The sequence below is a fragment of the Ipomoea nil genome, unplaced genomic scaffold (genome assembly GCF_001879475.1).
Source record: "Ipomoea nil cultivar Tokyo-kokei standard unplaced genomic scaffold, Asagao_1.1 scaffold2759, whole genome shotgun sequence".
NCBI classification, from domain to species: Eukaryota; Viridiplantae; Streptophyta; class Magnoliopsida; order Solanales; family Convolvulaceae; genus Ipomoea; species Ipomoea nil.
Window position 1 is genome coordinate 769,718 of NW_017619187.1, and position 24,419 is coordinate 794,136.

General features: G+C 33.2%; 3 protein-coding genes across 3 annotated transcripts; all 3 read right to left on the reverse strand.

Moving 5' to 3' along the window:
* Positions 1-1,778: 1,778 nt before the first annotated feature.
* LOC109156772 (acylsugar acyltransferase 3-like) lies at positions 1,779-3,232 on the reverse strand. The gene has a single exon (XM_019304604.1). The coding sequence runs from the start codon at positions 3,200-3,202 to the stop codon at positions 1,922-1,924; it is 1,281 nt and encodes a 426-aa protein (XP_019160149.1). The 5' UTR covers positions 3,203-3,232; the 3' UTR covers positions 1,779-1,921.
* A 4,688-nt stretch (positions 3,233-7,920) lies between these two features.
* Positions 7,921-10,621, reverse strand: LOC109156896 (probable cinnamyl alcohol dehydrogenase 6). The gene is made up of 6 exons (XM_019304780.1): positions 10,477-10,621; positions 10,217-10,330; positions 9,674-9,901; positions 8,942-9,230; positions 8,383-8,536; positions 7,921-8,283 (listed from the first exon to the last, which is right to left on the reverse strand). Exons 1-6 carry the CDS (start codon positions 10,548-10,550, stop codon positions 8,078-8,080), a joined length of 1,065 nt encoding a protein of 354 aa, XP_019160325.1. The 5' UTR covers positions 10,551-10,621; the 3' UTR covers positions 7,921-8,077.
* Positions 10,622-18,620: 7,999 nt separating this feature from the next.
* Positions 18,621-23,929, reverse strand: LOC109156895 (mitogen-activated protein kinase homolog NTF4-like). The gene is made up of 6 exons (XM_019304779.1): positions 23,506-23,929; positions 23,284-23,413; positions 22,417-22,554; positions 21,444-21,776; positions 19,194-19,374; positions 18,621-19,003 (listed from the first exon to the last, which is right to left on the reverse strand). Exons 1-6 carry the CDS (start codon positions 23,715-23,717, stop codon positions 18,825-18,827), a joined length of 1,173 nt encoding a protein of 390 aa, XP_019160324.1. The 5' UTR covers positions 23,718-23,929; the 3' UTR covers positions 18,621-18,824.
* Positions 23,930-24,419: the final 490 nt, after the last annotated feature.

Below are 24,419 nucleotides of genomic sequence, written 5' to 3' on the forward strand. Positions count from 1 at the left end.
TACCCTCAAGATTGATTTGCTTAATAACTACTCCCTATTATATATATATTTTTTATGTTTATTTATAATAAGTATCAATTGTTTTGGATTTGTTTAGAGTTGGAGTGCATATACTCTCGTTAGTACAAAAATAGTCTAAAAAATCTAACAAGTTTGTTTGTATCACCAAATTTTATGACTTCTTTGCTTCAGGTTCTTTTGTATGGTGGACAAGTTGTCTCTTGGAAGAATGAACAGAGAGAAGAGTTGCTATTCAGGTTCTAAGTAGTTTTTTTTGAAAGGCAGATTCTAAGTAGTTTATTACCAAAAAGATAGACTACTTTTACGACTCATTCTAGGTTCCTTAATTTTTTGAATCTAATTGCAACTTTAATTCCTATGTCTAAACCAAACACTGTACCCATGATTTAATATTCGTTTGTTCTTTGGATCTAGAATTAGATTCAATGGAAAATTTTGTACTTTAGTGCTTGGCCTTCTATCAGGTAGTTGATTCTTTATAAAATTTCATTGTGGTTGATAAAGGTTATCACAATATTACATCTTAAGTAATTTATTTTAATTGTTAACATTTAGAATTTGTAGTTTATTTGTAGTAAATTTTATTAGAATTGAAATTTTAGATTAGTGTGTTTTAGTTGATAGAATTGGTGTGTAGTATACATCTTAAATTGATTGATTAATGTTGAAATATATTATTTGGTAGTTACACTGGAATGTACAGGAAAATATTGGTAATTTTATAAATTTTTTTTTTTTAAAAAAAATTACTATCCCGCGTCCAAAGTATAGAACTTTGGACGCATATAGTATTTTTAAGTAAATAAACACTATACGCGTCCAAAGTTCATAAAGATTGGACGCGTATAGTGTTTATTTATTTAAAAAAATACTATACGCGTCCAAATTTAACAATCAGCGTCCCAGCTACTTTGGACGCGAATTAGCCTTAACTTTGGACGCGAATGACTATTTCTGTACTAGTGCCTCTTCATCACTTGAAGAAGGTGCTAGTTGTTATCACTTTATTGCTATCAGAAAAACTTTCAAAAGCTCTCAATTTACTAGCTTTCTAACCAGCGTCTGTTTGTGAAGACTCTTCTAAAAGATTATCTAGTTATCTAAGTCTTCACAACATCAAGGAAATCTTGCAGTTCATAGGAAGATCAAGCCATCATCAAGTCAAGATTTCAAGTTGGAGATAACATCAATTCTTTCCAACACTAAACTCTGTAGTAGTTGATAGAGGCGGAGTAAACTTAGAGGAGTTCAAAAACCTAGCAAGTTGCTATCCGGCTTAATGATCAAGGAAGCAAGCTTGGCTTAGTTTGTACTAGGAGTGATATGCAAACCCTTTCACGAGTTGTGAAAGAAGAGTGAAGTAAGCTTAGTTAACAGCTGAACCACTATAAAAATCTCTCTCTCTTTAAATTTTCGCTGTGCATTACTCTTCAAAGCAAAGCTTTAAAAATCGCATAGAGTCTATTCACCCCTCCCCCTCTAGACTTTCATCCTTCGATATCGGGACCAACAACTTTGAAAATAATAAATAAAGTAACATTATTTAATCAATCAATCTAAACACAAAGACATGATTAGATCGAAACACAATCATTACAAGCATATATGAAATGATCACATAGGTCAACTGTACCCTAACCAAGTTGGCCGGCCTGAGTAAGGTATATAGCACCACATACAAGACATGATCTAGTTGGTGCACACTTTCGGGTGATGGTTACAACTTACAAGCTTCTTTTATATATACAATGACATAATTTTTACAACATGACAATGAAAATTGATAGAATATGGAATTGAAATTGCGAAAATCAACAACACACACTTCTCCATGCTCACCCAACGTTCGATTAGGAGGAAGAATTATTGTTACATTTGCCGGTGAGAAATTAGATGAAATTCATGGGTTTGAGATTGGGAGTGGGGAAGCGAATCTGAGAAGCTCTTCGTCCCGCTCAAACACAGACATGTCCGTCTTCTTCAACATCACCAGCGCTTCAACTCCGCCGCCACCTAGGTTGTCGATCAAGAAAAACATGTTCTTCATCGGACCTTTGGGCATGCTGACTTTACACGGCCACCCCCACCCGAAATCCGCCGTGTAGGCCGGATATTTGCCCAGACTGCTGCAGAAGTAGATGTCCAAATCCGGGTTCTCGTACGGCTTTTCTCCGGTCCGCAACGAGGTAACAATCTCCTCAACAATCTCGTTGTCTCGGCTTTGCAGCCGCTCCTTTCCCTCTCGCAGCTCCGCCACCAACCTCGCCAAATCCATCTCGCCTGCGGCGGCCGGCGAGGTCGAGAACGTGGAGAGGAGGTTTCCGGCGGAGTTGCACGGCAGTCCGATGGGTTGGCGCATGTTAGCGTAGTGTACGAGGATGGAGGGCCGCCGGGACGCGGCGGCCTTGGCGCAGCATTTATATAAAAAGGCGCTCACAATCTCGGCTCTCGTTGGGTTTTTCACACCTGATTCCCCCGATACGACGTCGTTCAGGAGGTCTAGTTTTTCCGCGGAAAAAACGAACCGTTTTTGTACACAATCGTCCTCGATCTTCGACGGCATCATGGGATTCTCCAACGGTCCGGAAGGCAACGTGGGAAAAACCGAATCGCTGACAAAGTTGGGCGAGAGTTTGAGTTTAGGATGACGAGTGGCGGCGACCCAGTGGCCCATGAAGTTCCTAACGGTCCCCCCGTCCCCAACCTTGTGACACATGGCGGCGCTAACGGAAATCCCGCCGCAATCAAACTCACTCAACTGAAAAACCGCCAACCCGCCGTCATGAATATTCGCCCACGGCAGCCCTGCCGGGAACGCGACATTCTGCGCGTCGGCGTCGGGGTGATTAATAATATCCAGCAACGTACAGTTAACTCGAACTCTAAAAAACTCCGCTCCCGCGTCGTTGCAGTCGACGGTGGCGTTGTCGAGTAGCCTCCCGGCGTACGGATAGTACGAGGTTAGGGTTCTTGACAGCGAGGTTTGAAGGATGTCGGAAACCTTAGAAGGATCGGTGCGGTTGTTGTTTGGGTAGAAGAAAACGAGAGGTATGTACATGCTGGTGAGGGCTTGATCGAGGAGAGAGAGCTTGTGGAGGCGGAGTGAAGAAGGAGTCGGAGATGTGGGCTTGATGATCAGCCTTTCGGATATTGATAATGGAGGAGATGCTATAATGGCCATTTTAGTTTCTGGTAATTTTCTTGATGACGATGAAATCAAATCAGTTCTTGATCTGTGAGTATGTTCTCAAGCTTCAATTTATAGACAGGCGAAAGTTATATTATGTGCCTAGGTGCACCTTAAATATGTACATCTCAATATATAGTCATATATATACACCCCCGAAACTTTCTAGAAATCAATTAGTCTCTCAAACTGTTAAAAGTTACAATTAAGCACGTTAATATATCATTTTAGTGCATTGAAATCTAAAAATCGATTAGTGACCGGCACAGTGGTAGCATGTCGTTAGAATTTTGCATTCTTCAAAGGCGACCGATGATCGTTCGTTGATTGTCGATATTCGTTGTCGAAGTATTGTCAAAAATCTCTGAAACTCTAGTGACATGTTATAACAGGTCAATAATCTGTTTGAGAATTGATTAAAAAAATCTTTTGAAAAATAAATATATTTTAGATGTTTGTCATTTCTCTAGTCACTCCAAGTGACTAATTAAGAGTGCCAATTAAGCTAGTTCTCGTCTTGTCTTCGTTAGTTATTATGTGAATCATTAATTTAATCTTTTAATAACATGTTGGTTTATGTTGGGGTTTCAAGTTAATAAACACCAACGTAGCATAAGTATATTACTAATTAATTTATTTAATATGTAATTATAGTACCGTAATATAAAGATGGTTTATAATGATAGGTTGAGGGTACTTTTGTTAAAAATATAGTGTAAGTTACAAGAAGGTTATAAGTTCGATTCTTGTCAAAACCCACTTGGCTATAGCTCCATTGCAAAAGGTCATCTTTGCATTGTGCGGTTTAATTTACTTCTCTTGTATTGTTTTTGGAGGGCAATCTCAGCCAAGCTAATCTGGTTGTTAACTTTATAACCACAAGGTTACAAGTTTGACTTACAACATGAGTGACCTATTGGTATTCTTGGTTTGAGTCGGTCAGCTATATACAACATCGGCTTGTTTACTTCTTTATGGTCCTTTACTAGCTAGGGTTACAAGACGAGGTTTACCCCATGCACACTCTCAAGCAGTGGCTGCGAGTTCTCCTCGTCACTAAAAAATATAGTAAATGATAAATCTCAACGGAAATAAATATTACAAAATTAATTACACTTTGGTCCCTTGATTATAGCATCATTTTACCCTTTTGAACTAACACTATTAACTTGATCTTTTCAAATTAATAACCAAATTTAGTTTAAGGTATCGTAAATGTCCTCATATAAAAACGGTGAAGTTTGATGAGAATGAGAAAATTTTTAAATTGCATTCGCTCAATTCAAAAAGTTAAGTAGTCAAGTATTTAGATAATCAATATAAAACTTACCATTATTTTGTATGGATTAAAAATGACATTATTTTCTAAATTAATTAAACAACCTCGGTCCTCGGGAATCAAACGTTGCCTTTGGACTAAATGATGAGGACATAAGGTTCTTAGTAAAATAGGGAATCGAGTGGATAAAGTTAGTCGCCCAGAATCCTAAGATACATGCAAGCCGGAATGCGCTTAATTTGCGTTACTTTTTTTTATTGAAATTTGGACATTTTTGTTAACGGAAGAAATTGAAATGTAATCACCTTTGATACGAAGTCTTAATCTTAATCGATTCTTGAATGTTGTGAACTCCGGTGTGATGTTAGGTTATATGACTTGCGTTGTATCCTTTTGTCATAATCTACTTATCGTTACAGAAAAGTTTAGGTTGTCTGTACAGTAACTAAATTTCTGTTCGGCTGTTTCCAGTTCCACGCGTTGGAAGTTGATGAAGATACGTAGACAATTAGGAGACAAATAAATTCTTCCAAAAGGTTGAACTCCAACCCTAAGGGCCCCCCACACCCCGGCCCGACAGAGCGGTGCATCTCAACTAAAGGTGGGAATTGAAGCATGTGCATCTCAACTAAAAGTCTAATTTGAACTCATGACATTTGACATGGCTGGCTCTGATACTAAAATCAAGCATGTGCTCCATCTCAACTAAAAGTCTAAACTGGTAGTTGGATTGCACATTTATGTTTATATATATTATATATGCTGGAATATGGGTAACCCAACCAAGATATATAGCTAATGATATAAACTTGTAACTACAAAGACACATATTTGAATCTCAATCTTTTTGGTTTGAGCACGCCAGTCAGTTATAGATAATTTAGATTGATTTACCTGTGATCTTTTGCCCGTTAGAGTCACACGACGAGGTTTACCCGTACACATCTTCGGATAATCGCTGTGGATTTTCTCATACCAAAAAAGGTGAATTTCTATTTTTCTTTTTCGTTCACAAAGGTGAAATTCCTTCACCGCAGAGCTCCACGTACACCAGGGATTTGAAGAGGATGAGTGAATCAAGGTGATTCTAAGTGTGGCCCAACTCCAGTGTTCACAAAGATTCTATCACATTCGGTGTAATTCCCATAGTACAAATAGGTGTAACTCATACTACAAATGTTAAGGTTTAATTTTGTGTCTTTGTTCACAATCTACTATCCAAGAATTAATTGAACTGTCGATGCAAGAAGAATTTCTGTTTTTTTTTTTATTTATTTTATTTTATAGGAGCAATTGTAGATAAGTTATATTTAATATAAACCCAAACACATTGGGATTTAGTGCGAAAGCACACAGCCGAGCTAAGTATTCTCCGCTTGATGGGGTTAAAAAAAATGTATGATTGGTCATAATTATTAATTAAGGATAAGCAAAATGATGACAAAGTATAAGCATATAGAGGACAAAACCTTGGAACAAGATAGCAATAAATTAGAATAATATATATGTGATCGAGTGATGAGTTAAAATGGCTTTGTTCTAATGGGTAAGATTTTGGGTCTAGTAATATACTGTAATGATTAATTAGGAATAAGGTTCAAATTGGCCACTGAACGTAACATGAAAATGCAATTAGGCCACTGAACGAACAAAAAGTGCAATTAGGCCATTGAACACTTCAAAAACATGCAATTAGGCCACTGAACTCTCCAAACGTATGCAATTTCACCGGATAGCAGGTTACCATCAATTTTAGCAGGTTACCTGCTTACGTGGCAGCTGAGTTGGCATTTTTAATAATTTTTAATAATTAATTTTAATAATAAATTTTATAAAAAATTTAAAAAAAATTAAATAAAAAATAAAATAAAGTCGTTTTTATTTTTTTTAATTTTTTTAAATAAAAATTTATTATTAAAATAATTTAAAATTTATTAAAAATGCCAACTCAGCTGACACGTAAGCAGATAACCTGCTAAAATTGAGGGTAACCTGCTATCAGGTGAAATTGTACATTTTTGGAGTGTTCAGTGGCTTAATTGCACTTTTTTTTCGTTCAGTGACCTAATTGCATTTTTAGGTTACGTTCAGTGGCCAATTTAAACCTTATTCCGACTAATTATTATAACTCCAGCGAACAATTCAACTTCAATTCCACCAACTTCTAGCTAGCTATCATATCGTACAATCCAAGAAGAGGTGATAGGTGGTTACATAATCTTGAGAACACAATGGAGAATATGATTGGTTTGGATTTGGCTAGTTGATTGTAGATAAATGTTTTCAAAAATTAATTGTATTGTTAGTTGATAGCTTATTACATGCAAAATGACTTTCTCAAAAAGCTGATCAATAAGTTATTACAAAAAGCTAATTGAATAGCTTTTTGAATGTTAACGTTTTAGACCAATAAGCTGTTACAAAAAGCTAATTAATCAAAAACACTTAAGCCCTGTATGGTAAATAGCCGGTAGCTGATAGATGTTAGCTGATTGAGTTAATTAGAATGTATAACTAGTTGATAACATTAGCTGGTTGTAGGAAGATGTTTGGTAAATTAAATGTTAGCTGTTAGCATTTTGGAGTTGATTTTTAACCAAGTCAAACAATTAATAGTGGTCAAATAAGCCAAAATTGGCTGATAAGCTAATATTTTACCAAACAGGGCCTTCTATTGGTTGTTTAATTGAGACAAACAGTTAATAGTGGTTAAATAAGTCAAAATTAATTGATAAGTTAACTATATTACCAATCAGGACCGCAATTTATCTGCAGTGGGTATGCATGCAATTAGTGCTAACTTGCTAGAAAAAAATGTTGGTCAACCTTAGGAGGGGTATTAATTAACATTCCAAACAAAGGTCCACTCTATCTAGTCACTTAATTGGCTGAATATATATCTCTATACTAATAATGAATTTATAGCAGCTATATATTCACCGTAAACATGTCCTTTTCTTCGTCCTCAGCTCAATACAGGTTGTCACTTGTCCCAATTGTTACGAGTACTGAGACAAATATTCAGAATAAGATGCTTATCTCTGTCCATGAAAATAAATGTAATGTGTGCTAGAATGTATAGTATGTCCTCATTATATTCATCATTAAATAGGGATATGATGGGACAGTGGATGGCCTGTCTTAAATTGATATGCATGGTTGTTGGCATGCATGTATGGTTCTATACATTAGTCCGTTCCTAGTATGTTCCAAAAAATTTTGGAAGAATCCCATACTCATGCCATCAAGGTCCAAAATGTAAGAAGAGATAATTCAACAAACATGGAGTTGTTGGTGGAGGTGATAATTGATAAAAGGTAGCTCATATATACCATTACTAGGTTTTCCATTCAAAACTGTTGAGCATATAGCCATTAATGTGCAATCCAACTATCAGCTTAGACTTTTAGTTGAGATGGAACACATGCTTCAATTTAGTATCAGAGTCACACCAAAGGTCATGGGTTCACATGTTTATTCATTTCAAAGCAGCTTTGGATACATAGATGATAGGTAGATTCCAAACAAATTAAAGTAGATAATACAAACCCAAAATATAATCAACTTAAAGTTTAGTTTGATTGAAATGCTTAGAGCCTTGATGCTTGGTCACCAGCAATGTCAAGAACAAATCTAAACTTAACATCATTCCTTAAGAGCCTATCAAAGGCTTCATTAATCCTCTTTGGTGTCACAACTTCTATATCCGGCAAGATCTCATACTTCCCACACAAATCCATCATCTCTTGAATTTCTCCCACGCTTCCAATGATGCTACCCTTTATTGTTTTCTTTCCTGCAAAAATATATTTATATAGTTTTTTTCTTGATATGGTGCTGCAAAATTTCATAAAAAATGAGAGTAATTGGATGGGAAAAAAAATTAATTATTTACCATATATCAAAGGTGTAGAAGGAAAATCAATTGGCTTAGGTGGTTCTCCCACAATTGCCAAAGTTCCATCCACTTTCAATAGCTCAATGTATGGTCCAAGAGAGTGGTTTGCAGATACTGTGTCCAAAATAAAGTCTAGACTTCTTCTACTCCACTGTATATATTCAAACAAATCACATGTCATTAGAGTGTAAAATGACTTTTCTACCCTTCTCAAAAATAAATTTTCTGCTCTAGCTACAATCATAATCAGGTGAGAATCAACCTTAACCTGCGAACTTCTGAAGGATTGCACAACAACTACTACATAATTGTATTGCTATATATGGCTCCCAGACATATTCGTATCCGGGTGTGGTGCAACCATTTAGTAAGTATAGTGCAATCCTTCAGAAGTTCGCAGGTTTGCACATTAAGGTCAGTTTGCACCTGATTATGGACCATATATCGTGTATACATAAATAGAATCTATTAATTTTCAACTGTATAGCTCATGATGTTTATAAACAATCAAGTAGATGAATGAAAGTAGGTAGGGATATTAAGGAAATTAATTAACCTGCATTTGTGTAGGGTTGGTGCTCAAAATAAAATCATCAGAACCCAATTTGTCTTTAGCCAGTTTTTCTTTGGAAGGAGAGGTGCTAATGACAGTGACATGGTGCCCAAATGCCTTGCCAAATTTGATAGCCATATGCCCAAGCCCTCCAAGACCAATCACTCCAATTTGCTTCCCAGGGCACTCAAATATGTTGCTGTTTTTCATGGCACAATACACTGTGATCCCAGCACCTAATAAGGGTGCTGCTCTGTCCATTGGCAGGTTCTTTGGTATGTGCACACAGTACCTTCATAAATCACAATTATTGTTACAATTATTGTTCTATCAATTCAGAACCAACCTTAACTTGCGAACGTGTGAAGGGTTGCACTGTAATTACTACATGATTGAACTGGTACAGCTCCCAGACATGCCTGGATGACCTTGCAGTGCAATCATATAGTAAGCGCGGTGCAATTTTTCACAAGTTCGCAGTTCGCAGGTTAAGGTTGGTTCCACCTGATTATGGACTCATAATCGTGTATGTATGAGTTGTACCATCTAGCCTAGTATTGTCAACACCCACAATACCCAATGTTATCAAACATACCATGTGTGGTTGTATCCAGTACAAAAGACACTGACGCCTTAAAAATTTATAATAATTATAACAAATTATAATTGTTTTAAGTATATTTTGAGTATGTTATATGTTGTGAAAGTAAATATAATTGATGGTATTTGTCTTGCCTGTGATGTGCTACAATCATTTTGGAATAACCTCCATAGGTGACAGAACCATCAGAAGCAATGCCATTATAAACAGGCCGCATTTGGTCGCAGTAATTCTCCTTTGAGTTGTTGCATAGCTCACACTTCAAGCATGTATGTGACACATACCCTACCCCAACCCTATCCCCAATCTTAAAATCACCCACATTGCTCCCTACCTTTGTTATAATTCCCACTATTTCATACCTGAAATTAATCATCAGATCAATAATTAAATTTTATAATAAGAAAATTACAAGTTAAAAGTCACATCACTATTGACCATAACTAGCAACCAGTCTAGCTAAGTTATCCATAGCCGATGGCTCAAATTAAGAAATTAATTAAAATCATCAATAGGTAACTCTTAAGGGAAGTCAGATTTGGAGTATTGTAATTATTAAGTTAACTGTCCGACCAGCTTAATTGGGGACCGCTCCTTAGTAGGTATTAACACTAGTACAAAAACAGCTTTATGCGTCTTTTAAATGCAACTTTTTAAATAATAATAATAATAATTACCCGGGCACAATAGGGTAGGTGGTGTTTCCCCATTCATTTCTAGCAAAATGAACATCAGTCCGGCACATCCCACAGTACATGATCTTGATGGTAACATCATTGATGCCATTTTCTCTAAATTCATTCAACATATCATATTTATTACATGAAGAAATAATAACATTTCATAGTAATAATCTTGAAAAGAAAAGATTTTCACACTTCTTGAAAACTTAATTAAATATGCAAAGATTTGAATAGTATATAATGTAGTGTAATACCTTCGAGTGAATATGAAGGGTCTAAGCTTCCCAGAATCATCATGAGCAGCCCAACCAAGCACTTTCTGTGCCATTTTCAGCTGATATATATGTATAGAAAGAGCTGAGTGTTATGAAATGAATTTCTTAAGGTTTTTGTTTGGTGGTCTTCAAGGCTATGGTGGACTGCTTTTATAGAGAGTTGTGAACTGTGAAGCTCATTGGTTAAATTGATTCCTTTTTGTCTTCACACTATTAAATGGTAACCCCTACTCTATTAAAATACTTGTGTTGATGTTATTGTTTTTATTTTTTTTTAAATACTCAAGTGATCCCAGCTTCACTGGATTAATCTTAAACTCACGTATACAGGGCCCCGCTCTTAAAATCACTGCAGAGGTAAATGGCGAAGCCCACTAGGATCCAATCTAAGCCTGGGGGCATTGAGGTGAAGTTATTGGGTCATCATTTCAAGCAACCTTTACACACTTGATAACTTAATTGAATTAGAAAATAATAATTTTAAACATTATTTCATAATATTTATTTCTTGATGTAATAATCAGACAATGAAGATATATATTTTTGTAGTCTATGATTCAGTTTATTTATCTTGTATGCAAAATAAATAAATAAAAGGAAAATGAAAACGTACTTTTACATTCATTTGTTACACATGCGTTAATGGAAACACTACTAGTTCATCAAATTAAAAGATGCATGTTAAAACCAACAAAAAAAAAAAAAAAGTTGCTTTTATAAATTACAGAGTAATTAATTACAATGGTTGATGATCTACAGGTATATACAATTTTTTTTTTTAAATTACTCGTAATTTGTTACATTCTTAAAAGAGTTACTTCTGAATGAGATCCACCAAAACTCTATTAGATTAATCTTATCTCAATAATGGTACACGTTTGGCACTTTGCATTGGCACAAATGTTTTTTTTTTTTTTCCAAAGAAAAAAAAAACTTCTTTTAAATTCAAAATTTGAAAAATATTGGAAAGTATGGTTTTCATGGACCATACGATTTACCTAACTACATACTCTATGTGTGACAAAAATGTAACATTTTGACAAATTTGAAATGCTTTGTACATTATCGGATAGTAACTGCGAATTAAATTAACTACATTTTTTCGATTATGTCAAATTTACTTAACTTAGTGCTCTAGTATACTCAATTAAGGATTAAATTGAATAAATTTTATAAAGTTGATGAATCATTTTAAATAAATTAATAGTCAATAACCAAATTAAAAATTATAATATAGTGGATGAACTATTTTGAATAGTATCATTTCTTTTAGTGCTTTTTTGACACAAATATTGGTTTCACATGCAAAGTTTTCTATCATTTCCTTACAGTTAGAGAACCAAATAATAAATAAATAAATAAATATAAAACACACACAAACAAACAAAACAAAACATTACAATATTAAATTAAATGAAAAATTCTATCAAATAATAAAGGTATTGATTATTATATTACAAATTCTTTCTATTTATAATAATCGATATTCTCATTATTCAATATTTTGAAATTCCTCTAAATTAAATTATATGATATTTCTTCTATCTCATTTTGCATATCCATTTCATTATTCAATAACCAAACCAACTTTCTTCTTTATTTATTTTCTTCAGTAATTTTTTATTAATTTTAAATTTAGACTTTAATATTTAATAATAATTTTAATTTAGTTTCTAAATATATAAATTTTGTATCCTGATACAAAACTTAATGAGAAATTGAATTGTAAACTTAATCTCGATGATAAGTCAACAAATTATAATTTTCTATCTGTTTTCTTAATGAAAAATTAAACATATAAAAGTTTAAATCATATGATTACTTAGTCAATTAAATTGGTTAAGGCTCCATTATCTTCATCTAAAATGGTATTCCTGCTAGGCAAATTTAACTCTATTGTAAAACTGACAGAATTAGTTGACAATAGACAAAAGAACTCTTCCATTTTTGTTGAACATCCTTTTCCAGTCCAAATCTTTTTCACTATTTTTTAATGCCTTTTTCATCTCCTTTATGTTAACCTCATTTATTAAAGGCCAACATTCCAAGGTGTATAAATTGGAGTTTTTCGGTGTGTCCAATGTATGAGTCACAATTAAACTAACTCCAACTTTTCTTCAATTATTATACCATAGACCAGGATCTACCATAAATTGTAAATTCAAATTCAAAAACGTATGCATCTTCAATTAATAAATTATATGTCTGTAAATAAATTAAAGACATATAATTTGTTAACTACACACATAATATGATCCTGTAGTTAATATATTTTGTGCCTTCAATTTATTTACAGGCACATATTCTGTTAACTGCAGAAGCATAATATGGTAATTGCTGACATATTTTTGAAAATTAAATGAGAACATGATCCTCCTGTAAAAAATGAGAACTAATCACAGCTGTCCATCAGATTTATCAATAATACAAGATCAATTTTATAATTATTACAAACTTTCAAGTTTGTAATATTTATAAAATTGGTCACACTTGTGTGAGACGGGTCAGGTCGGGTCGGATCAATATGAAAATATAATACTTATGCTAAAAAAATGTAATACTAATAAAAAAATAAAGTGTTAATTTGTTACTTATAAGGAAAAGTTTAATACTTTTGATGAAAAATGTGAAAATATTACATTTTTCTTCAAAAGTAATACACGTTCCCAAGTAATGTTGACAAATGTTTGTTACTTATAAGAGAAAATATAATATTTATGAAGAAAAATGTAATACTTAGAAATCAAAATGTAAAAGTGTTACATTTTTTTGAAAGTATTACATTTTTCTTATAAAATAGACTATATTCCTTTTCCCCTTATTTTTCAACAATCTAAAGTGGTTGATCAACCAAAATTAATTGAGTATATGTTCTATCCTATGACTACCCATTTGAAAGGATAATAGTCTAATAGATGTATCATCACACTACATTGTAGTTGGCATATTATCTTTTATTATTATTACTACTACTACTATTATTGTTGTTGTTGTTGTTGTTGTTGTTGTTGTTGTTGTTATTATTATTATTATTATTATTATTATTATTATTATTATTATTATTATTATTATTATTATTATTATTATTATTATTATAACCAACCACGGTCCTCCCGGAAGTATCATGAGTGATTAGAATTTTATAATTGAAGGACCATGGGTTGTTAACTTGGATCACAGATGGTAACAATTTAAAAGTTGAAGGACCATGACTAATTTTAAAATTTAAAACTAAACGTAGCAAATCACTATACTCGGAAGCCCGGCGCGAAAGGGATATTAACTCATTTTTTAAACTTCCGGTCTCACAATAACCACATTTCTTTGTTAAAAAAAAAAAAAAAAAAAAAAAAAAAAAAAAAACATATCTTCACGGGTATCAATGCCTTTGTTGTTTGTACTTGAATTGTGACATAGAGGATTTTTTTTTTTTTTTTTTTTTTTGGCAGGGAGCACCATTTAGAGCATGCACATAAGAGGAGAATGTGGGGAGAATAAACTACTTTCAAGGAATCTAATGCCTACATGAATGAGATAAAAAAATAATAATAATAAAAAAAATAAATAAATAAAAGAATTGGGGAGCAACTGCAAGTACCCGGTTAATGGCAGGATAGTGGGACCCAGCTGGAAAAACAACCAAATGTGACAGTCTTGTGTGGCTGTCATGAGTGCACTCACTGGGCGCGCCGGTCAACGCGCCTGACCATGATTATTATATTATTTTTTTAATTTTGAAATCAATTTTTGCTTTTTTTTTCTCTCACCCCTTCCACATTCTCTTTCCTAATCGCTCTTACAATAACCCCTTAATATCCCCAATTGATATTGATGCTCTTAAAGCATTACCATCAAAGCATATTTTGAGGAGAATAGTACCATACTTGATGACTTGGAAGAGAGAGAGGGTAAGAGAGAGAAATTTGAGACCTTCCTCCAAGAGTGGGGAGAATAGCAGAAAGTGGCATGGACTCATGCCTTCATTTGCTCCACTCCCGCACGTTGTGCGTGAGGGCCAAAAAGGGCGCCCAGCGGGCACGTGCACTGCACGCGCCCATTAGGCGCGCCTAACAGTAATTAAAATATTATTATTTTTATTTTAAAATTCAATTTTTTTTTGCTTTTTTTCTCTCCTCTCTCATCTTCTCTTTTCTAATCACTAGAAACATTCTCCCCACATTATCCCCAACTGATGCAGATGCTCTTAGCACAAGTCTCTCTTCTGAATTGTGCAAACACTTTCAAAATGAACTATTTCTGTATTTACACAAAAAGTTATTGGTTATCATTTTCCCATTGCTAAAAATAGAAATGCATAAATTTTTAAAACTCTTCCAACTTTTAGAGATGAAAGAAATCGCAATTCGGTGGGAAACGAATAAGGTGAGAATAAATTAGAATTCAAATTATATTATTTGGTAGGGAGGAACAGAATTATTGGTTATGAGAAAGAAAGAAGTGGTATAAAGACTAAAATGTCCATAGTAATAGTAATAGTAATAGTAATAGTAATAGTAATAGTAATAGTAATAGTAATAGTAATAGTAATAGTAATAGTAATAGTAATAGTAATAGTAATAGTAATAGTAATAGTAATAGTAATAGTAATAGTAATAGTAATAATAACAACAACAACAACAACACATGGTACTTTTGTTATTTCTTTCTTTTTATCCTTTCTCACAACTACAGAATTGTAAACATGGGGATGTCCATAAATTGCAATTCATCAAAAAGAGAGAATTACAATTCCTTCTAACTAAACACCGTAATTTATTTTTTCATAAAATAAAGTGAGAAAGAAATTCCAACTACATCCAACGAATACCGCATTAGTATTTTATATATGGGTGGTTGGAGCCAGAAACAAGTAAAATAAAAAAAGTTTAAAATACAGCTGTAAAATTGTAGAAGCTACAGTACATATAAACAACACAATGGGAAAGAATAAAACAATACTATTTTTTTTAAAAGAAAAAAAAGTAAGCTGAGAACATGTGAGTTGTGAATGATTATAATAATTGAGTTGTGTACGATATATTTGATCATGGATTCATGATTATCCTGTCCCATGCAAATTGTTTACCTGTAACTATTCAATATCCCTATGAATATTAATCACATCAAAACACTTTCGATGTGGAATTCATTTTGAATTTGATAAATGCATTGCTTGTGAAGTTTGTGTTTGTGTATGCCCTATAGATTTACTTGTTGTTAATTGGCAATTGGAAACAGATATTCGCAAGAAACGATTGCTTAATTACAGTATTGATTTTAAACTTTGTATATTTTACAATAATTGTGTTGAATATTGTCTAACAAACTATTTATCAATGACGGAAACATATGAACTTTCTACTTATGATCGGCATGAATTGAATTTAATCAAATTGCTTTGGATCAGTTACCAATGTCAGTAATTGAGGATTATACAATTCAATAAATTTCAAATTAACCTCAAATAAAAAATGAATAAACTATTGATTAAACAAAATTACCAATTATTAAGCTCAGTTTGGGTCATTAAAAAAATGCTATTCTATTGATTGGTTAGTGAGACTCGTAACTTCATTTGGCTCGCTAGAAAATTGATTTCTATGTTTAGATTATTGTTCTTGTAACTAGTCAAAATAATGGTTTTGAAATTAATAAGATTATCTACTTAATCAAACTAGTATTTTAGAGGTGTTGTGGTACGTTCTATTTGGTGTTGTGGTGAGAATATTAAATATGTTTGAAAATTGAAATAAAACAAGACATATAAATATGTTTATGTAGCCTCCTAAATTTACAAGGCATATCAACAAATGATCTCCAATCCACTACACCTAAAGAAAGTACATAGGTATGTTTATGTAGCCTCCTAAATTTACAAGGCATATCAACAAATGATCTCCAATCCACTACACCTAAAGAAAGTACATAGGTTTATCAATTTCAAGTCAGGTTTGTATTTTTTTTTTTTTTTTTTTTTTTTGGTTAAATCTTTTTTAGCCCTAGCCATTTTTTTTTTAAATGAAAAGAGCAATATTTTTTTAAAATGAAAAGAGCAATATTATTAATTCAAATCTGAATACAAAATACCACAAATAAAAGAAGGGGGGAAAGACAACCATTCTTTACGAACAGCCATATATAGAAACCGGCTTCCGGACTAGTAGATGCGCGGTATGATTCGTTGTGTGTCAATAAATACACCATAACCCTAAAACCTCAAGCTATCAAATTTATGGGATGGTCTTAATTAAAAATTTTAATATTTTAAATTTAACATTCTAGATTTTCAATTTTAACAAACACATTTACATAACTCAAAAACATAATACAAGTCTGCAACAATTAATTCAAACTTCAAAATTCTAATCTTCACAAATCCACAATCCAAGTTTTAAATTATAAACATATAATATAAAAGTAAAATGCATAATGGAAAAAAAATTTAAGTACTAGTGACTCTATTACAATGTAGTATATCAGTATATGTTCATACATACTCTCTCAACCTATTGAAACATAAAGAGTCAATGCTCCACTGGGATTCAAACCAGCTATGACGCTGTGAACTCTCATTTAAGAGAGTCATATAGGTGTCATTAGGGGTGTTAGCGAACAGAGTTTTCGGTAAACTACTCGTGGACAAAATTTATGTTAGTTTATTAAGGTAAACTACCAGAGTCTGAATATTTGTATGCTTATTTGCAAAGAGCTCGTGAAATTGTTTATTAGTGTTCGTTTGATAATGTTTATGAACGGACTCATTCAGTACGTGTTCATTTAATAGTATACATGAACACGCTAGTTTAGTGTTTGTTTAAGATTGTTCGCAAATAGATTCATTTAAGTGCAATTTATTTTATTTTAAATTTTAGGATAGTGTTTGTTTGTTTGATTATTGTTTGTGAACATAGACTATTCCTTGTTCACAAACAAATTATGATCATAAACATGTGTATTTGTTTGATTGTGTTAGCGTCCGTAAATGTGTAACGAACGTGTTCACAAACGTTAACGAACACGAACAGAATTTTCAAAAATCTTAATAAACAAACACGAACACAAACACTTTAAAAATCTTAACAAACGAACACGAACAATCTCTGCTCGTTCATGTTCGATTTATTAATAGTCCTAGATGCCAAGCTACTTGGCAACATTCCAGATTCAATACATAATTGTACATTCTTCTCCCTCATTGTCCCTACTCAATATTTGTAGCAATTCAACAATTAACAATACAAAGTTACAAGCAGAGAGCCAGAGAGAACATGCAATAACTGTGAGAAAATTCCGAAATACTAAAATCTGTCAAATGTCCAAATTGAAAGAAATTATCTAATTAAATTAAAGCCTTAATTAGGTAATTAAACCCAAATCGAGTCATAGTGGCATGTTATGGGCGGTGGACGGTGTGAGGAAGACAAATGAGTAAACGACGATCGCGATGAGAGTCTAAGAATGAGTGGTTTGGTGGTGATGGTATTTGTGGTAATAATAATTTGAAAATTAGTACCAAGTGGCTTGTAGTCCACTGGTATCAGATTGCTCCCCTAAGTGGGAGGTGTAAGGTTTGAACCTCAATTGAGGCAATAGTGTGTATATGTAGGGTATCCCCTTCCTTATAATAAAAATAATAATTTGAAAATTAGAAAAAAAAAAAAAAAAAGTTGAGAGAGAAGATAAATACAGAAAAAATAAAGAATCTAAAAAACGTCTTTCGATTAAAAATTGTTCTGTTAATCAGAATGGATATTTTCTTTTGACTTTATTTCCTAATACTCAAACACAAGAAAATCTGAGTTAAATCTTTTTACTTCTCTTTCATGCGTCTAGATTGAGAATTTGAGTTTGATTAACCTTTTACTATATCCATAGATCTTAAAAGTACAACAAAAATCCTTTTGCTCAACTCTTCAACCAAATATATATTTACAATAAATACCTTAGTTTTAAGCCAAACAAAATAATCTAACATTCTCTAAGTTAATCTAACATTCTCTAAATTAATCTAATATTCTATAAACCAAAAACTTACTAAGGATTCGTGTACCAAACAACCCCAAAAGTATAATAAAAATCCTTTTGCCCAAAAGACATGAAGGGATTGAGTAATCCCTTGGTTGTGATTGAAACTACTAGGGACTTCAATGCATTAAACACAAAGTGGTAACTACCTCACTCATACAACAACAATTTTTGAATACCCGAATTGTCCCACAATCAAATGTTGAAAATATCAGACAGGTTTAACAGATGAATAAAGCAATCATGAAATCGATAAGTATCACAATTCACAGGGCCACAACTCTAACAACAACTCTCATTCATCACATTTGCTGCTCAAACTCGGGGTTGAAAGCAACGGCCTCTCGGTAAATCAGCTCCTTCATCTGCTCCTCGCTCAATGCATGCTGCTCAAAATCAAAGTTAAAGGGAGTCGTGCAACTTGGCTCGTCACTGATATCGTGGAGTGATGTTAGGTAAGGATGCGCAAGTGCACCTTCAACTGAAGCCAAGACAACATATACCAACAATTAGTGCATAAACCAAATTGCTCCATGAAGGCAACAGAAAATGAAATTTTGTCAAGAAATCTATGGATTGATTGCATTTAGATCTCATCGAAGAATTGCCATTGTGATAGTGTGAACTGTGAACATCAATTCAATCAAAAGCTCTTCTCAATAGAGACTGACCGGTAATTCTTCGCCTGGGATCAAATGTCAACATTTTCTCAACAAGATCAATAGCACCAGGGTGCGCATGTGGAAACCTTTCAGTAAATGACTGGCGACGATATAATGGAAGCTGCCGGATATATTTTTTCGCATTCTCATTCAAAAACTCCATTTCAGCCTCCGAAGGTGTACCTATTAGCTGCATAATGTGCATTTTATTAAAACTGGCATTAGAATACCTACCCAAACTTAACAACAATTTTGAGAGTTCCACTAAGCTCTTATTATGCAGATGAAAATGTATTGAAGACTCTAAAACGTGTTGGATTAGTAGGTCCCCTGCAAGATTTGACACGTTGCAGTTGCAAATTCTGAACACTAGTGACATGAACCATGAGACCCCTTTATTTGATGTTTCATTCTGTATTTCATAATGGAAACTAAACTTGCAAACACTTCCCAGTCTACAGTTTCCAAGGATTACTACAAAGTAGAAACAGCTTGCACACAGATGCCTTTGTTTGTTTGCATGTATGACACAATATGAATGAAAAAGTGAGGAATTTTATAAATCCTGCCCAAATAAACTCAACATTAAAAAAAAAAAAAAAAAAAAAAAAAAAAAAAAGAATAGTTCAAATTTTCCACAACTTGCTTTCATCAAATTTCAGATTACAAAATTTCATGAAAAATGACAAGCTTCAAATTCAAGACATTATTATTAATTAAATTAAACTCTAGAAGTAATCATTTATCACATAGTTTGCTTTATCCTAGCTAACAGATTACATTTTTTGTTGATTTTTATTTCACAATTGTTGAAATAACCCTATCAAGAAACATGCTATGTACTAATTAACTTGGCTTCATAAGGTCAACGACAAGTAATCTAAACTGAACCTACAAATATATAGAAATGATAGGTAATGTCAATGAAGGATAGTCACTGGCCAAAGTCCATAGGAAAGTTGAAAAAACAAAATAGTCTAGAAAAACAAGAGTAACTATTCAAGAGAGAATAAAAATTATATTTTCATCATTTGTTTACTAGTGTTTGCAGATTTTATTTACTTTTCATTTTCACACTTCTAGTAGAAGTAGGATTGAGAGAGGGATTAGAATTCCAGTAAGCAAAGAGGACATTTTCAGCTTAAGAGTTCTTCTAAAGGACTTTAGGTTTTGCTCCTACTAGCAACTCAACCAATAACTTTTCCCACTCTGTCCCCAAAACAGAGTTGCACCATATTTGTAAATCTTACCGAGTAGGGGCTTCCAATCCATCAGTTAAAGAAAGAAACCATATTTAATTTGCAAGCTTTTAATTGAAGTATATCAAGACTGAAAAATAAACCCTCTGGTAGATATTGTATGGTCTGTGGGTTGCACCTTTCACGGAATAGATTACAAACCCCTGTTCCTTAAATATAAATCATACAGCTTAGGAGCTTAATCCAATATGATTTCATAAAAAAAGAAAGGGATGTGGAAACTCCTGATATGAAGTACATCAGTAAAGATTTGGTTTCTGTATTTAGAAAGAACATATTCTAACGCATTAGTAGCATACATTCAAAGTTGCCAATAAATGATGAACTTTTAGTGTCTAAGAAGGATATGATTCCAAATTGACTCTTTCTTTACTTTTTGGGGTGTTGGAAAGGTATCATGAAGTACAGTAACCTCCTTAACGGAACAACCTACTTCTTAAGTTTATATGCTTGTATGGAATGAGGCAAACCAATTACAGAAACCAAATTCAAGCCATAAGCTTTAATGGCTTAACACAAACAATTGATTTAAGGTATATTAACAACATTGTGGTGCATAGAGATTAGCCATTTAGGAAATAATCCATGACAAAATAAAAATCTCCTGTGAGCTTCCTTGAAGGGATGCTACAGAGACCAATTTATGAAATAAATAATGTAGCAAAACAGAGTCAAAAGAAATAGATGAACCAATTAATGAGTAACCTAAACTATTCTTTAAATTCTTATTTGGACAATTTCAGAAAAGAAGAAATCAAAGTGGATGCTAACACTTTAAGGCAACCTGTAGTAACAGATATAAAATAGCATGTCAATTGACTATTGTCATATATAAGCAACTGAAACACATTGCTTCACATCCCTCTGCATAGGTAATTATCACTTATGCTATGACAATATAACAGTTAAAGAAGGAACAAGAAAATCTTGAGATAGATGATTGGGTTGAAGTGGCAATGGTATTTAACAGAATAAAGAGATTCTAGCAAGGAAACCATACCTCCATAAGCAGACGTAGCTGGTGGACATGATCTCTACCAGGGAATAGGGGTTTCCGATCCATCAATTCCATGAAAATACAACCCACTGACCATACATCAATGGCTGCAGTGTAGTCAGAAGAGTTCAATAATAGCTCAGGTGGCCGGTACCATCTAGTCACAACATATTCAGTCATAAAATCTGTTTCGGATGTCACACGAGCTAATCCAAAATCACATATTTTCAGATCACAATTGGCATTCAATAGTAGATTGCTGGGCTTCAAGTCCCTGTGCAAAACATTTGCAGAATGTATGTATTTCAACCCACGGAGAATCTGATACAAGAAATACTGCACAAAAAGCAGGAAAAATCAGGACTTGATGAATTACAGCACAGATTTCAACATTGATGCATCATAACAAGCATTTGAAAGTGGAAAAGGGTAAAAAGCCAGCAATTCAGACAAATTAACAAAATATCTAATGGGTTTTAGGATTCACTCACAGTGATGTTTAGCTTCAGACTGCAAATTTATGTATGCTATTTGTTTCACAATTAAGCTAAACACAGAAAACTTTATCTTTACATTAGCTATGTACAAAAACAGGTTGGTTCACTTTGTGACGTTAACGATGAGACGATTTCAAATTTTATATTTAGAGCTCTATTTCCCTTTCATCTTTCTTTCTTTTTCAATCTTCACCATCATTCCACCTCCTTAATTCATTTCATTTCCAGTAAATATGTATGTTGCATTTGTTTCCAGAACCTGTACAACTGATTACATAACAATGATAAGTATTTAAATAAAACTGCTCAAAAAGTTTTTAAAAAATGTGCCCATGAAAATATCACAGCCTAAAGAAATGATCTTGCAACTATTCATCAATCTCAAGTAAAAAGCAAATGAAGGAATCTTGAGTTCAAACAACAAATGCCAAAAATTGAATATTTTTTATGATATAACTGTTTAAACTTTAAACATAAACCTGACAGTGCTCCTCTGATAATGACTGATTAGAGCGAATAATTTGATGAAGATCAGTGTCCATAAGCTCATATGCAATATAAACGTCATTGAATGACGCTCTCTGAGGAGGTGGTATTATATCTCTAATTGCAACAATCTGCAAGATAAAAGCACTGTAAGCTAAAAACAAAGATACCTCACATTACAATTGTATTCTTCCTTGAGTAGACTCCATAATAATCTGATTTCTGAAGATCACATATTTCTTAAGATACTGGTCACCTTTCAAGTCCTTCTATCCGTTCTTAACCTCTAGTCCTTTACAGATCAATAGTGGAATGTCATAAATCATTTGTCAGAATCCTTAGTGAACTATATTTTTCAAGCCAATTCACCCTTGCCTTAAGTGCCCACATACCCAACAAAACTTTATCAAATTACCCATTAAAACATGAATTAACACCCTAAAAGGAGCTTCTTACATCAATAGAAACATTCTCAATATATGAAGATGATGTCTATATTCAAACGAAATGCATCAACAGTAACTGTGTACTTACAAACAGAAGTAACTTGTGTCATTCAACACTCAGCATGTATTTACAAAAAGAAGTAATCTTTTCCTTGCTCAAACATCTAACTCCTTTTTGTTCACAAGTACTAGTAACTGGGGCATTTATTAACATTCATTTAGGCAGTGTGAATTAATTGAAGATAGGTACTAAAGATTCCATTCCTTAAATTGCATTAAAACTAAAGATTCCATTCCTTTCATTGCAATAAATCTAAAGGCTTCATTGCATTAAATATTTAAATTATCTATCCCCCAAATTAAAGAGATAGCAAATAATAAAAGCATGCATGCATATATGTATGAGTGACTGACATTTTCGTGATCCATGTGGCGAAGCAACTTGATCTCACGCAGAGTCCTCTTGGCGTCGATTTTGTTATCAAAAGCATTCGCTATTTTCTTTATCGCTACGTGCTCATTCGTTTCCGAATTCAAAGCAGAACTTCACATCACGTCGCCCAGGAAAATGAAAACAAAAGAAATTAAAAATAAATCAAGGTTACAGAAAAGGAGATAAGGTCGAGAGTAACATACCAGACGATTCCATATGCGCCTTTGCCGATAGGCATGATGGGAGGCTTGTATTTGGCTGTGACCTCAAAGACGTTGCCGAAGATGTTGTATTGGATGAATCTGCCGCCGTGACTGAGTGTTGCCGGAATGTTGTCGATCCCGGGCACCGGAGGCTGAGGTGGCGCAGCCTCCGACATCACCGTGTCCGCCGGCTGAGCCGAACCACCGTCCATTTTCCTCCGAAACAAATCACAATTGGTGATAATTTGATTGTTGGAAACAGCAATAGTGATTACAGGAAATATTATCTTATGAACAAACCCTAGATTGAATTTAGTTTCGTTTAAGACTACAATTATTGAGCAGTTTATAAGGTTTGTCCCCTAGTCGGAGATGAAGGGATCTCTCAAATCTCAATTGGTCAATGAGGAACGCCAGTTTATTTGTTTATTCTGTTTTTTATTTTTCCTTCTTTTTAATAATAATAAAAAAAAAATTAGCTGAAAATGAATCTGATATTACTAATTCACTTAAAATATAAAAGGATCGCTAATTGACTAATATTCTACCATTATATATTTTCACTCGAGAAATATCATCATATCGATTAAAGGTGTTAGATCTAGACGATGATGGACAAGATTTTGTTTACAAAGATGTTTTAATAATGTGTAAATAAAATCGCTGATATTATATTTTTTAAATGACAAAATTACTATATATATATATATATATATATATATATATATATATATATATATATATATATATATATATATTCTATACAAATGAATTAAGATAGAAATCCGTTCATATAACTGAGTTACTAGAGAATGAGCATATTTGCCTAATTTATAAATAAAAAAAAATACTAAATAATGATAAATAAAATCTCCAAAGTTACAGCACCGCGTGCATGTATATATACACATTAG